The sequence below is a fragment of the Hyposmocoma kahamanoa genome, unplaced genomic scaffold (genome assembly GCF_003589595.1).
Source record: "Hyposmocoma kahamanoa isolate Upper Pololo Valley unplaced genomic scaffold, ASM358959v1 67, whole genome shotgun sequence".
Classification (NCBI taxonomy): Eukaryota; Metazoa; Arthropoda; class Insecta; order Lepidoptera; family Cosmopterigidae; genus Hyposmocoma; species Hyposmocoma kahamanoa.
In genome coordinates this window covers 2,344,608-2,360,771 of record NW_020653855.1, presented here as the reverse complement: position 1 = coordinate 2,360,771, position 16,164 = coordinate 2,344,608, and the positions used below count along the sequence as shown (strand labels likewise).

Here is a 16,164-nt window from a genome sequence, read left to right as displayed (position 1 = left end):
ACGCTAGTGACTAAAATAGACCAACCTACAGTTTTCTACGTCTGAAACTTTGAATTTTTTTCATCACATACACTGCAGACCGGAGCCATTTTAGTGAGTTTTTTCTATATGTAAGGTATCCATACCTAGAATACTACTGTATCTGAGTTGATGTTGTAATAACCTTAGAATAATAAGCGCATAGAAACCTAGTCCGCACACGCTAAGTGAGGCAAATTGAAGCACTCCCAATGGGCCTACACGAGCGGGTGGGCCTTCAGCGCTCAATGTCAACTTGCACCGCGAACAGCTCCAGAATTTTAGCTAAAAATGACGAAATGTGCGGTAAATGAGTGTAAAAATACGTCAGACAAACATAAAATAGATACTAACATCACATTCCACAAGAAAGTAACGCGTTTCAACTTGTATTTTTATATAAATATTCACTAAAACCGAAAATTAACCTACTACTAAAACTAGCCTACATGAATTTGATTTTTGCCTCACTTGTGACAGTTCGTTTGATATGAAACTATCATTCTATGCGTTATTATTCTAAGGTAATAACTATAATAGGATGTCTCTCGGTGACGGGACTTTTAAAGAGGTACAACTATGTTTTGGAGACACTTTTGTTAAAGAGAATAACTGTTCAGTAAAATCACTAAAACTCACATTAAAATTTGCCTCGCGACTGAAGAATCACTTTTAGGACAGTTAATGATAAAAAACAAGTTAAAGTTATCAGTGCCAAGTAAAAACACAGTGGCATAACAGTAAATAAAACGAAGCTACTGTGAAGTGTCCAATCATGATAGGGAAGCCAGTCTTGAAATATTTAGAGAACGTGAACTTGTATCCGTGCTGTTCGGCGACTCCAGCGCAGACCACGTTTGCACTTGCACCTATTAGAGTGCCGTTTCCTGAAAACAAGGGAAATGTGTTCACATTGTAGTAAAACAAGATGTATCGACCAAACGAATTGGACAGCCTCGAGTACAAAATTAAAGTGAACAATCTCAGTACAGAGTACTAAAAAATCCCGACCTCAAAAGTACATGGGAATTACTTCTACTTGCTAGGTTTTACAGTTTATACAGGACTTGACAATGGAGATAATAATAATCGGTTCTCACTACTCAAAATATATTGAGAGAAAAATGCCTTGAGTTGGAGAAATAGCAAAATCAACCATTAAAATAATTGCTCCTTAAGTAAGATTTAGGCGCTATTTATAAAAATGAATCTTCATGCGTGAACAGCCTCCTTTAGAGGTGGATGATTTTCTTCAAAATGAAACGGGACCACTATGGAAGTACCCCCTTTGCAACAAAAAAAGAATCATGAAAATCGGTTCACAAATACCGGAGTTATCGCGTAACATACATACAAAAAAAAGAACGTACAGTCGAATTGAATTGAAGAACCCCTCCTTTTTTGAAGTTGGTTAAAAAGGTTAATGTTTTCATCACAGTAGCATTATTCTCGTCCTTTATTGAAATAAGCTATGACATTTCAATACAGCACGAGAGATTTTTAGCATCTCATGAAATAGAAATGGAATGTGAGTTTGTATATACATAACGATATCTTCGGGGATAGTGCAAATCCGCGTATGTAGTATTGGTAAAAAGCGCGTAAATGCAACAAACCAAATTTCACAGGAGAGGGATTTAACGCTATTACTTTGTTATTTCAATGGCTTGCATTATTGCACAGTCAGCATTAATTTATGTTGTCTACGGACTGATAACAATAGATTCCCGTAAATCACGCTAATTTGGATGCCACGACATTTACGCGAATCTGATTTGGCCACTAAATTAACGAAATGGAGACTCCTAGTCAAATGTTAGTTACGCGTAATTGCACATTCCCGACGAATATATTTGTAAATGATTTTTTAAACAATATCTTCTCATTTCTTACGCAAAAGCTAAAGCACCAACAGACTTGACAAAAAGACAAAGCTAGCACAAAACACTTAAGAAAAATTCGTATTAGCAAAGTATTTAATTGAACATTGTGCATTGGTGACATTGACTTACAATTATATGGACGTCGGGTCCGCGCTAAAAAGTGTCCGCACTTGTAAGGCGCTAAAATCGTATACAGAGCGCCAAACTCCGCTTTAGTTTTCATTTGTTCTACTGACAGCACGATACTGCGATGACATTACAATTTAAATTTCGAATAGGTTGACTTGGGACATTTTTTTCGTGGTTTTTGTATTAGACCCGTCGTCCATTTATTTGTAAGTCAATGATTGGTGAGCATTAACTAGCCTATGTCACGTTATGAATGACGTAATATAACTCACCTCCCAAGCAAGCACCGAACAGCAAAGCCCAAATCAAAGGCCCTAAAGGCAGGTTCAAATTTGGGTTCGTCGCCATGTTGTTCACGACTCTTACCATCATTGTAGTTAATGGTATATTATCTACGAATGCTGATATTATTCCTGATACCTTTAAGATAGAGAAAATAAAACAATATAACTAATTTGCTTGCTTTAAAAGTTAATTGGAAGAATGTCTTCTCGAGGCCAGGTTCCTTTTACCAGTTGTGTTTTATGTTATTACGAAGACCTTAAAACATCTCTTAATGGAAATCCGAATCTAGCGGCCGAAACCTATGTAACAGTGTAATCGTGAAAATGTAAATATTATCGTCAGAGTCACCTCAACAACGAAACTTAAAGAATGTACTTATTCTCGTGTAAATAACACGATAATACCTTGTTTCATTGTCATATAAGAGCAAACAGATAAAAGAGAACGACAAAAATGTAAATATCTAGACAGTATACAAAAAAAAACATAAAGAGCTTATTTAAACTCATGAAGTGAAATTAAATTAATTTATTTCTATCAACACAGCAAGAGAAGCATTTGGCACAATGTAAATAAACTAGGGAAAGCGTTTAATACACTATACTTGGTTTAATAATTCGTTTTTAGTTTTAACCAAATTGTATATACAGGCATGTAGTTAATATGAATTACGTATGAAATACTGTCGTTTTCAATTTTTAATGTATAATCCATTATTACATATTAAGAGTGCTACAGGGTAATATTTTAGGTCCTACATGATTCTAAGTGCATTAGCATGAAGAAATTAATGTTCAAAGATCTTATACTTAAAATAGCAAAGCGAAATTTTGTTATTTTTAATCTAATTGGAAAATACATACCCATACAATAATAACGATAGCTGCAGCTAATCGCGCTTTTTCATCGACTTGTATGATAAGTTGTTCCATTAGACCTCCGATGTACAGAATCAAGCCAAGTTTGGACAAAGCCTGTAAAATAATAGCACTTGAAACAAATAAATTAAAGCACTCTTGAAATAGCGCGTGACGTAGTTTCCACTACTATTAATAAAGGAGTAAACAAAAAAAAAGGAAAATGAAATAAGCACTTATTTATAAAAAAAAAGCATTTTTCTACAGAAAGGGTGTACGTTACTTGTACGATACACGAACGTACATTTTGTAGGATAAGCACATTGTGCCATTGACCGGTATTTAGGTGAATGCAACAAAATTACAAGAGAAGGTGGGTTCGATTCCCGGTTGGGAGAAATATTTGTATGGCCAACATTTAGTTCTCTCGTGAGTTTGGGTGTAATTTGTGGTTGTCTATGTGAGTGTCCATGGCACCCGCGACACAGGGTTTCCCTAGTGCGGGACTGTGTTGAGTGTGTGCGTAATTATTATTATTAGAAATGCATAAAAGACGAAATGCACTTTATTTCTTAAACTCACTCGCACGCCTTCGCAAGTTCCATCTATCACTTATCATTTTATCAGTTCTTTTAGCAATAAAACTTCTACATTCTATCAGACTCTTAACATTGAAAGGTGAACAAACCGTAGACTAGTCATATTTTGATATTTCAGCTTAGTTTTTATTCCGAAAATTGTTTTCGGCATTTTGCGTAGAAATTTTGGAAATATCAAATTTTTTCATGAAATTTTTAATCTTGACTAATTCGTGTGTTTGCTTCACTGGTACTTTCATGGTCACATCTCTATGTTACGTAATTTATAATGTAGCCGTTCTTATCTTTCAGATAAAAATTGTCTGACTAACCTCCATGAGCACAAATAGCGCAGCAAAGAACAACAATGTAGACCATTCAACTCTGTGAAGAATAGGTTCGAGGTCTTCTCTGTCAGCCAGGATAAGGAGTAAGATGGCGCCGAGTAATGCAGTCCAACCCAGAGATACGCCATCTGTAAAAAATGAAATAATGTAAAATATTCGGATCGAAGGAATTTTTTTCTGAGTGTTCGATCTTTGTATTAATAATTATAACAAACTAGTGGAGTAATTTCACAAAAAAATAATTGAATATCAATTTAATAAAAATGTAATTAATACAGTGAATAGCGACATCTCTCGCCAGGACTGGTAGCTGTAAAGGTACTAACTGGGTGATAAATCTGCAATAGATTTCTCATAGATGGCGCTACGACTAAAAAGTCGTTGAAAGACCAAGTACAAAGACACGACGCAAGCACATAGAAAAATTCGTGAGGTCCGTTGGTTCGTTCCGTGGCTTAGTTGGTATAGCGTCTGGCACGGTATGCAAGAAGACGTCGGTTCGAATCCGACCGGATCGAAGGAAGTTTTTCTGAGTGTTCGATCTTTGTATTAATAATTATAATGTAAAATAAATAAATAAAATGAAATAAAAAAGACATTTATTTATCCACAAATCAAATAAACATATTATATGAATGAATAATTAAAACAAAATAACAGTAATGTGGACAAAAAGGATGAAGACTCTGCATTACTGATTTTCAGGCTTCACCTATAGCTAGCTATTTGCTTGCTGCATCAGACCGGCAAGCGAAGTGTTTACTAAACACCAAGCACTTAATTAAAGGCCGTCTTCTTCTTCTTTTTCCTGTCCTTATCCCACGTTAGGTGGGGTTGGTCAGCACAACATGTATTTTTCTTCCACTCTCCCCTATCAGCCGTCATTTCCCTACTCATACTCATAATAGAGCCTGTATGTGTTGCTTTATATGCATAAAAAATGAAAAATTGTAATTAAAAAATATATGCCAGGATTAAAATGTTCAGGACTTAAAATTCTCATTGTAATAGGATTTGGTTTGATGATATTTATCGGGGGACTATGCAAATAATCAAAAATCAACATTATTCATTTAAACCAATGCGTATACCGACTAAAGCAGATAAGTTAATTTTATTTGATTCAACTAAAATTCTTAGGTCTTTTTCAATCTTACCATTCTCTTTACATTTTCCGAAATTGTAATCAACACGGAGTAACAAACTTTGTTTGTTGGTGTATTAGAAATGAGCGTATCCCTATCGCTCGACACAAGCAAAATTAACCATATTTAGGGAAACATTTTAATTCGGGCTGAGGTTAGACTCTTAAGGCAATCATTAAAACAAGAATTTTATATTGGGGTTGGAATAAAGTTATTGAACTTGAAGATATATCTACTTACTAAGTTCTGGTATTGAGTGAAGAAAGAATAAGACCACGACGAAGCAAATAGCAAATGAAGCTTTTGCCAACAATATCTTGTCACGGATTTTGAACTGCAAATAACGGAAGGTGGTAAGGTTCATTAGTGTCCTGGAATATGACTTAAAATTTCATTTCATCCAAAATTATAACATTAAATTTCATTTTGAAGTCTGTTGAAAAGTGAGTGTCGACACTGGCTAATACTATTCCGCCTTCTCCTTTCCATCATCGGGGGACTAGCGTAGGCTTGGGTTCCACCGCTATGTTGTGGATATTCCAAGGATTCGCTCGAAGTGTTTCGCTTCCGCCTTTATATGGCGAACGACCAAGGAGTGGAATTCACTGCCTGCAGACTTGTTCCCATTTTCAAGGCGAGAGCGAAAAGCACGCTTACATCGTCTACCTCATCGTTACTTTCCATCAGGTAAGTTGCAGGTCAAACACATTCTTGTTATATACTTCTTATGCACTAGACAGACACAAGATATTCAAGTGGTTGTTTAGAAAGGGTTACTTTTTAAGCAGAAGACCTAGAAAGTTTTGTATATCCCACCTTCTCCTTCAACTCCATTAACGTACTTTGATAAGTATCTTTTGGGCAAGCTCTTTTGCTGCTTTTCTTCTCCAACTTTTCCAGCTGTAAATTCAACTTCCCTATTTTTCGTTCCAGGCGTTCTCTAACCGCTAGTACGTCTTTGCTAAGATGAGGAAGGGATTCTGCGGCTCGGCGCCAGATGGAGATTTGCTGGCGAAGTTCTAAAAAGTTAGTAATGTTAGACATTTTTATTGACATAAAAAAAAATGTTTAGGTGCCAATATCTCGAAAGTTACCAAAACGCAATTGCATTAGTTATGGTAAGGAAGGCAATATTACAATAAATGAGACCAAAAAATGGGGTATTTCGTTTTTTTTCTAGATAAAACGATTAAATTCAAACAAGGCACCTTCGTTTTAGACTTTTATTCTAATCTCCACCAGTTCGTACTAATGTATCACTTTTCTAATCACCTATGTGCTTCTCTATGAGGATTTCATTCTCTGAAATGTTCAATAGAGCGGAGACATAGTAGTGTTCGTTTTTGATTTGTCTCCCGCCCGTTTTATATCGTCGTGTGCAGTATTGCCATACCAATAAATATAATATTGTTACAGTACTATGACGCGACTTTGTTCTTATGTCAAATTTAGCAGTCTTAAAATAGTTACTAGGACGCAATGGAAACAATATTATTTTCGAATTTATTGTCTAAATATTGATTTGTAATGATTAAAAGTCAAGTTGAACTTATTTATTTACATAGATCTCATCAATATTTTGTTTATTTTTTCATTTAATAGTATATAGGAAATAATTTCTCGTTAAATGAAAATACGCGATGTTTATTTCGTAAAATTATGACAGCGACATCTATCCTCCTTGGCGACACTAGCAGTTGACACTCACATCATTGACATCCCACCGCTGTCACCATGTTATGTAAATGAGAGACGATCTGGATGACAACTGACTTTTTATTAATATCTAAGATTACCCACAACACTCGTGATGCCATTTCTCATGCTACCTGAAACTTACCTTGAATATCCCTCGGTACATTCAACCGCAACTTATTGGTGTCTCTATACATCAATCTGAATTGAATTGTAGTCTGAATAAACACCAAAATGACACCTAGAGACATGTGGGCTGTGAAATTCGTGAAGTTGATACCCTGAAAAGATATTATTTTCTATATTAATGGGCTGTTTCCTGCTATCGTCAAATGGTCCAACCATACCCTAAGTCTGCCAATTTTAAATCATCTCAGTTGTGTATCGATAGAGTGTCAACGAGCGGGTTTTTATACGTTTGGAATTCTGCTAAATGTTACGAGTAGCTGCTTATCAGTGGCTAGCCATCGAGCTACTGTTCAACTGCCGTTGCCATTTTTTGATGTTCTGCTCTTCAAAGGCGGGTCGACGGCGTAATCTTCTAATTATTTACGTAAAGCTCACGCTTTTCAAAGCATTTTGCCAATCTTTTTACAGCTTGTGCGTGAAGTATACACAGAAAACGTATCGCGCCCTGTACGTCCACTATAATGACGCTCTCAGAATGCTGTTGAGGTAGCCGCGCTTCAGTAGCGCTTCGGGAATGTTTACCGAGGCGCGAGTGGACTGCTTTAGTGCCTTTTTGCGGAAGCGCGTAGCGTCCCTAATGCACAGAGTGCGGGGCAGCGCCAATAGGAACGATGGGCCCATATTATATCATTGGGTACGGGCACACCCCGGACACTCCATATAACGGTCGAAAATCATTTACCTACTACTATTACATACAGCAAGGCGCTATCTGCATACGCGCAAATGTGTGCGTGAAGTGGCAGGGTTACCTATCACTTTCTTGCACTATTTCGTTACGTGATCAGAGCGGCAACATAGCCAAAATGCTAATGTGAAATAGAATCCAGAATCCTAATAATTACACATGTCTATTATGTATTTATTTCGATATAATATCATATTTTTCATTAACTCACTAACTAGAGTAATATTGAAGATTTATTTAAAAAATATATTAAAATCACTTAAAATGTTATATTTTGGACATGTACTTTTAAATAAGGTAACCAATATGAATTGAAAATTCGAGAAACCTTGTCTACTAGCTCACGAAGTCATGGCCCCTCATTATATTGATATAATAAATCTGTATTTTTATACATATACATATATTACTCTGCAGTAAATAAATGAAGAAAACAATAACTGAATGAGTCTCAGACATAAGTTTTTTTACTTACCTAGTTCGTTTCATATTTCGGAAAATGATGTTAAACAGCCGTACACAGCACAATTCACGACCATTATAAATAGTAACGTAAAATGATGTTTTATATTAACGTATAAAATTCGTAATGAATAAATGAAAACTATATTCAAATATCAAAGCCGTCTTCGCGTGAAAACGGCTCGCCGGCGCCGGCAGCCTTGTTGTCGTTCAGTCAATGTGACCGGCAATGTGCGGGGCGTGGTGCGGTATCTGAAGGTAGGGAGGGGCGGAGAGTGTCCGTTCTCTTTACTATTTTGTTACTAACACTATATGGATATGATAATGAAAAAATTATTGTGAAGATTAAATTTCTGTTTAAACTAATTATAAATTAAGATATGCATAGTAATTTCTATGTAACACCACTATGTGGTGCAACTAGATTTTAGCAGAATAATAAATGTTATCATAATTTCGATATAATCTCATTGGAGTTCTTAATGGAATTACAATGACCAGTGTTAAATTACCCAACAGTATTTGTTGTTGAGTTTATATACTTACGGCTTGTATAACGTCTTTGTTGGAAGCAACAATGACGCAAGGGGGGTCTCCTACAGGGGTGGCGGCTCCGCCTATATTGCTGAAGATGGCCTTGAACATTAAAATTGGTACCGGATCGAGGTCCATTACTTCGCAAAGTCTGAAACAAAATTGGGCTAGGTACAAAATGGGTAAATAATAAACCTTTAAGGCATGGGGGGGCCGCCTCTCGCGTCCCGCAACGCGCGCTGACTATTAATATGAATGAAATAAGAACAGACAGACAAAATTTTACACAAATCCGACATGTCGATGTCGACAAGTGTCGGATGGCCTCTGGTCGGGCTGCAGGTGGCGCGGCGTGTCGTTAAACCGCTGCGCGAGTTGCAAATTTTAAGTTAAATATCTCTCTATTATCTGTAGTATTTAAAGTTAAATATCTCCATATAAAGATTATGTATAAAGTTAGATATTTTATTCTTAATCCTCCGGTGGTCGCACTCTTGCGCCGCACATAAGCAGTCGCGTGCTGTCTGCGAGACCGCAACTTTCAGCGTTTAGTTTCAGAAGACAAACTGAATATTTTCATGACGACGTTGTGTAGCACATAATAAAAGAAGTCTTTTATCTATAAAGTAAAAAAAAAAAACTATGTAACTATTATATTTTCAATTTATACTTATTAATTTAACAGTCTACAAAAATACAAAATTTTAGTCATATGACAAAAAACAACGTTAAAAACCAACAAAATAACAAAACAAGAGGAAATATTCTATCTTAATCGTTAATAGGCACAATAAATTATTGTCGAGATCGATCAAAATTATCATAATAATCATATTCAGTTATCATATAGTTTTTTTGGAACACGAATTTAAGACCTCAAATAAAAATAAATACACATGTGCGCTTGCAACGAATGTCACCGAGCTACTAAGGGAAAGTACCTCACTCCCTCGAGGATATCAAGGTCGCACAACGTCTACGGTCTATTGTTTATAGTTTTTGTTAAATGACTAAAATATGGTCGCTGCGGTTCATGAGACCGCCCGCGACCGCTAGAAGGTTAAACAATTCGTTTTAGATTTTTAATTTTGCCTGTTTCCAGAGTTTTATACGATCGGGTAAAGTACCTACATTCTATCGTGTAACAAATTACATTTTTTAGACAATATTCTTAGGTATAGCGTATATTTTTTATGACCATTATTTAATATTAAATACCTATACCATTTTGCTTTTCCCGCTTTTCCTCTGGCGACTCGCCTTAAGGAATCTATGACAATAGTTTTAGTTTTCCAACTACGAAGTCAATGCCACCAATACATAGTGTATACTTCGTTTCAATCCATTTTAAACAAAATGTAATCAAACATGTCACTGACCCGACCATAGACGGTTTAGTGATATCCAATTTTACTGCCAACTACAAAACAATTAATTAATTGAATGAATCAATTTGTATAATTGTGTCATACTAGCTGTTTTCACTACATAACTTATGAAAGCATATTTAAAATTCCCGAAATCTTAATTTTAAAAATAAATAATATAAAAATAATTTATTTCAGATGTTACTTTAAAATAGAAACTAAACTGATATCGAAAAAAAAAAATTAAATTGAATTAATAGTTAAAAGCTAAATCAAAATTGAATATTTGAATCTAAATCACAAGATAAAGAGCATATAATTAAAATATAATAAAATAAGTTATAAAATTCGTACTTCTACGTTCTATTATGCAGTTGAATCAAATGCCACATTATAGGACTGTCAAAACGGTCGGCTATAACGCCTAGGATGGTGTTAATGCTGCCGCGGACAGGACTCAGCATCGAGGCTGCTTGTTTCCTTATGATGGCATAAAAGTCATCTGTGTGAGCGTCTACAAACATACCTGACGCGCTGTAATGTCTCGGCAGCCCCATCAACACCCTAAACGCATTATTGTATTGCACGCGCAGGGCATTGATTGCTTTTGCGTACAGGTAACCCACACATTGCACGTATACACAGACTGGCAATAAGCTTTAAAAGTGTTACCATTACCGCTGTGTTGCAACATGCAAATCTGCGAGCCAGCATGTTGCTTCGCACAACAACGCCCGTCGCTCCCTTTCAATGTCATCGTGGTCTAAAAGGTTTGGGGCTCGGAGGGACCCAGTGGCGCAGGTACTTGAATCGCGAAACTCTGCTTAAAGGGATGCCGTTTAAAGTGACTGGGGCATAGTGAATATCTTATGGCTTCGTGTCTGAAAAGCTAAGAGTTCGTTTTTCTCGACTTTGTACCTAAGTCCATGATCCTCGGCATATCTCTCACACACCTCCAGAAGTTTCCTGACAGCACGTATAGACGGACCCAGGAACACCATATCATCGGAGTAGCTAACATTATTTATGACCTGTTCATCTGTGGAACAGTCGACAGCTCCCCGATAAGCCCGTTAAAATAAATATTGAATAGACGTTTTTAAATCCTCCTTCAAACACTTACACTTAGATACTTGCTCGATTGCGATTGACATTTGTGATTTACTAATCGATTACAAAAACTTTAATTGAATGAACTGAATGTTTTTTTCCGTACATCACTAAGTGACTATAGACTACCATTTTTCAAATACGATTTTACGATGCTATTCAAATTAATATTGTTGGAAAAAGGGATGAGATAACAAGTCAAAATGTTCGAAATATACGTGAAAGTGTTGCTTATTCGGTTTATTGAGTGATCGCTTTAGAAATTCAACCAAACCGTTTTGTTTACATTTCGCTTAAAATGGATTAAAACAGACTATAGTAAGACAAAAAGTCCAACCTCATGTTCGGCGCGATGCGTAGCTAAGAGGGTAGGGTTTTTAATTATTTTAGTGTTTATTTTAGTGTTGTAGTTGTATATTAATTTGAGGTTGTAAAGAAACTTAATTTGAAAAATTGTAAGTATTCAGTACAGTGGGTATACTCGTGCTATAGATATCAGAAAAACCTTTGTCAAATGCATTACATTTTTTTATAATACCAAGTGACCAGACAAACAAGTCGTTGTAAGCGACACGCCTGTTCATAACAGTTGCAGTGCCGCTCCGAGCTTTAAATCGCAAAGATCTGAGGGGCACTGCCACTGTGTCCGTCACCCTGAGACATAAGTTGACAAGTCTCATGTGCCTGTAATTTCACCAGCACCATTACCCTTCTAAACCGGAACTCAGTTTTAAAGTCAAATAATCTTTCTTTCATAGGTAAGCAATTACACTTGAAATCGTCATACTGATTAAACTCTACTGCTCATTCGTAATGCAGAATCCCCTGAAAAGAATGAGCAAGAACCTCTAGAAGTTGTTCTTTGTAAATATACATTTGAATACATTTATCATTACAATAATTAATTTAATCATCTTAGATCGAGACTACCTGCAAGAGCTAAACGGGTCACTACCACGGTGTCATCCAAGTACGCAGAAGACAGTTTAGCAAGACTCAGCCGGTGCTGAAACAGGAACGACTGAAAATCAGCGTCTGTCTCGCCCGAGTTGGACATATTGCTGCGTCGTATCCTTTTTTTCTTTTGCGCCATTATACGCACTTACTATATATACAGTATAATTACACTGCGTGATTTGAATTTTTTGTTAGCGTATATACAGGGTGTAACAGCAAGGTGTAGTCATATTTGAAGGTCGGATTCAGTTAATGGTATGAAACTATTTAGCAAAGTTGTTTTAGTACAAACTACGTTATTTATGGAAATTTCGCCATGAACAGTTTCGATCAGCTGATGTCATTTAACGAAAATAAATAGTCACATCACATCTCTATTGAGTATCATAATACAACCAAATTACGTAACTTGAAAAAATTGTGAAATTCAGGCATGTTATTGTAAATGATAAAGTACTTAATGCCATATTCTTATTACTATGTTATAATTTACTAAATTTATTATTATTTTATTCATGTAATATGCGTGTGAACATTTAATGAAAAATAAATATTATCGATTACTTTGCCAAAATACACTAGTTCATAATAAAACTATTATTTAAAACTTAGTACATAATAACGTAATATGGTTTCGTTAACTTCATATCTTCAAACATACAAAATACACAAATTTCCATTTAATATCCATTAATAAAACTAATGTCCTCTAAAAAACACATATTTAAAGTTATCTCTGTTTCTTTTTACCATATCATATGTAATAATACGCATTCATCTATTGTATTTTAATGAATGAAATTTGTCTCTTTCTATCCGTCGGTACTGTTCTAACGCATGGCAGCTAGCGAATCAGTCGGTATGTTTCTTCTAACGCATGACGCAATATGACGCAATTATCCGACTAATACTTCACACCCTTACAATGAAAGCGACCCAAATCAAAAAATTAAAAAATGAGTTTATACCGTAAAACCATCTTAAAAAAATATGTTGTTACATTAGTCACACTGTGGTGAAGATGAAATTGTGCAATTAAAGCTCGAATAGCACTGATTCATAAAGGTCCCTTTAATTTTGTTCTTTCAGTTTAAAAATTCTACTCCCGCGTCGAAATATTAACGCCGCATTTATTGTTGAATCTGCATTTGCAAAGACAACACGCTGCCACTGACGGATTAGCATTTGAGCCATTTTCGTTCCGAAAATCATATTCAAAAATCACTAGTAGCAGTAGAGCTCCTTGTGAGTTCGTCCAGGGTAGTACTGCCACATTACCGTGTTACAGTTTTGAAGGGTAAGGGTGCTGGTGAAATTACAGGCACATGGGACTTGTCAACTATGTCTCAGAGAGATGGACGCCGTAGCAGTAGCCTTCGAGCGGCAGTGCTACTGTTATGGACAGGCGTGACGCTTTCCACCGGGTACACGACTTGTTCGACCCGTCGCTTAATATTTAAAAAAAAAAATTTTTTTAGTAACTTACTTTTTAAAGGGACTTACTTTTTTGTTTCGTGGACTTTCTTCTTTTTTAATTGTGAAACAGGGACCACAAAACAATATCAAGGGTTATGACATCTTGCTTAGCTGATGAACATTAAAAAGACTTAATTCTTAATACGTTAAATGATAACAAAAAATCGTTAAAAAAAAGACCTATTGGCGACTAGTTTTTGTAAATTATGTTTTTAAATTGTTGAACATTAAAATGATCAGAAACAATTTTCAGTTGTAAAGTTCCATTTTTCCTCATTATTTTCAGACTAATAAGGCCATCACCTTTAGTACTCCAAGAGTAGGTAATAAATAAAATAATATGAAAATATGAAAAAACTTGAAATCTTATTTTCTTTTTTATTCCCAAAAAGTTGAAATTTTGTATTGGGACACTTTCATCGTAAAGGTGCAACCTGAAGGTCGGTAAACGTCAAGAAATTAGTTTTGATCGTTGACCACGAATTAATTATTGTAATTTTAATTTAATTTAATTTTTTTTTTTATGATTGATTTAGTGTCTGTTTAAGTATATCTAAATGTTTTAAAATGAATGTTGAGCACAGTAATAATTGGGCACAGATATGCCTGTTGTATTAATTTTTAAGTGTTTTTATTTTCCTCACTTTCTGTATCTGATGTCTGTACATTGTGCCATAAATAAAAAATAAAAAATAAAAATAAAATAAATTTTCATCACTTGCTTGGAAATGAAAATATCGTGAGAAAACTTGGATTTCGGAGATAATTGCCGAAATCTTCAAAGATGCGAGAATGTCAAGTTTCCAACCAGTACTTACTATGCAAGTGCAGTGGACTAAACCTTGTGCAAAAAATAGTACTTTACTAACTTACATACGTCTATTGCTGAGCGCACGTTTCTAACAACAGGCTTACGCTTAATTTGACTTATCTACACACGACAACTTTCTGGGTATGGGTTTATTACATGGTGAAATTGAAATAATTAATATCCGTTGAACCTATTAAGGTTCTTACTTCCTAATAATATCTACTCATCTAAAGAAATATTTTAGAATAGTTTAAATTAGCAATAGTGTAAAACCATAAAAAATCTTACCTAAATAAACAAAGTATCAAGATTAGTCGCCTTGCGTACGCGATACGTAATCGTAGCGAAGTCGCAAGCCTTTGGCGGCAACTTTGGCGGCAAAAATATCACCTTTGATTTCCGCCGCCAGCATTTGATTTTATACATGGTGATGTGGATTAGTGGTTAATGTTAGACTCGTTTCGGAGGTCGTGGATTCGATTCTCATAGTTGACTGGCTCTATGGGGTAGTTGTTAGAGTGTTAGGTTTTCTTTGCGGATGTCGTAGATTTGATTCCCATAGTCGACTGCCTCCATAGTCTAGTGGTTAGTGTTAGGCTTTGTTTTCGGAGGTCGTGGATTTGATTCCTATAGTCGACTGCCTCCATGGTGTAGTGGTTAGAGTGTTAGGCTTTCGTTTCGGAGGTCGTGGATTTGATTCCTATAGTCGACTGCCTCCATGGTGTAGTGGTTAGTGTGTTAGGCTTTCGTTTCGGACGTCGTGAGTTTCCGATGGGTGACTGCCTCCTTAGTGCAGTATATCCGTAATCACTCAGTCAGTTCTTGCATTATGTGGAAGTGGTACGGGTGATGGTCAGAGCTTGTTTACAAACAAAGGCGTATGCAGTGCAACGTTGAAGGTCGTAGACGTAGGATATAGGTATTCGTTTAATGTGTATGTAATGTAATGATGTAATTTGTATCAGGAGAAGGGTCTTATTTCAAAAGGATGGTAATAATTTTAATTTCATCCTGTAGGTACATTATGAAAACGTTACCCTATATTCCAAAATTTGCGTTTCAGTCGGCGTCCTTTGATGTGCCGCCGCTGAGGCAGAGGTGCTATTTTTTAATTTTTTGTAACAGTCTGTAATTGCCGTTTGCGTTGTGAGGACTAAATAGGTGTCATCGTTTTGTTTGTGTCTTGTTTTTGTGTTTATTTAAACTATGTCACGCTTAAGCAATAGTGATTACTAAGAGATGATGTTGTGCGTAGGCGCAGCCGATGGGAGCTTGCGCCAGCCTCGCCAAATTTATTGGGCAAAGTTTATTGATGGCGTCCCAGAAAATCGACGTCGACCATTTCCTGCTGTGGAATGCTTCAGGAAGATGGTTATGAGACTTCATAATAGTGGATCGTTCCGTGGTTCCAGTTCTGAAGGCCGGCCGAGTTCACGAGACCCAGAATTCGAGGCAGATGTTTTGGAACATTTTCTCGGCAATCCAAAGACAAGTACTCGTCATGCTGCGGCAGCCTTTGGTGGTGTGAACCATATGAGTGTGTGGCGTGTGCTACGGGATGATGGCCAGCACCCATACCATTTTCAAAGAACGCAGGAGCTGTTACAAGCGGACTATGATCTACGTTTGGCAT

General features: G+C 36.1%; 1 protein-coding gene across 1 annotated transcript; it reads right to left on the bottom strand.

The window, feature by feature from the left end:
* Positions 1-425: 425 nt before the first annotated feature.
* On the bottom strand, positions 426-8,959 carry LOC113232214 (P protein-like). The gene is made up of 8 exons (XM_026466864.1): positions 8,823-8,959; positions 7,083-7,218; positions 6,059-6,261; positions 5,483-5,576; positions 4,083-4,225; positions 3,179-3,289; positions 2,303-2,450; positions 426-905 (listed from the first exon to the last, which is right to left on the bottom strand). Exons 1-8 carry the CDS (start codon positions 8,946-8,948, stop codon positions 727-729), a joined length of 1,140 nt encoding a protein of 379 aa, XP_026322649.1. The 5' UTR covers positions 8,949-8,959; the 3' UTR covers positions 426-726.
* Between the last annotated feature and the right edge of the window lie 7,205 nt (positions 8,960-16,164).

Excerpts from the sequence above, each read along its gene's own strand:
- LOC113232214 (XM_026466864.1), bottom strand. The coding sequence starts at position 8,948 with ATGGACCTCGATCCGGTACCAATTTTAATGTTCAAGGCCATCTTCAGC. Across the intron at positions 3,290-4,082 it reads CGCTATTTGTGCTCATGGAG|GCTTTGTCCAAACTTGGCTT; the intron begins GTTAGTCAGACA and ends ATTATTTTACAG. Across the intron at positions 906-2,302 it reads GTTCGGTGCTTGCTTGGGAG|GAAACGGCACTCTAATAGGT; the intron begins GTGAGTTATATT and ends CCTTGTTTTCAG.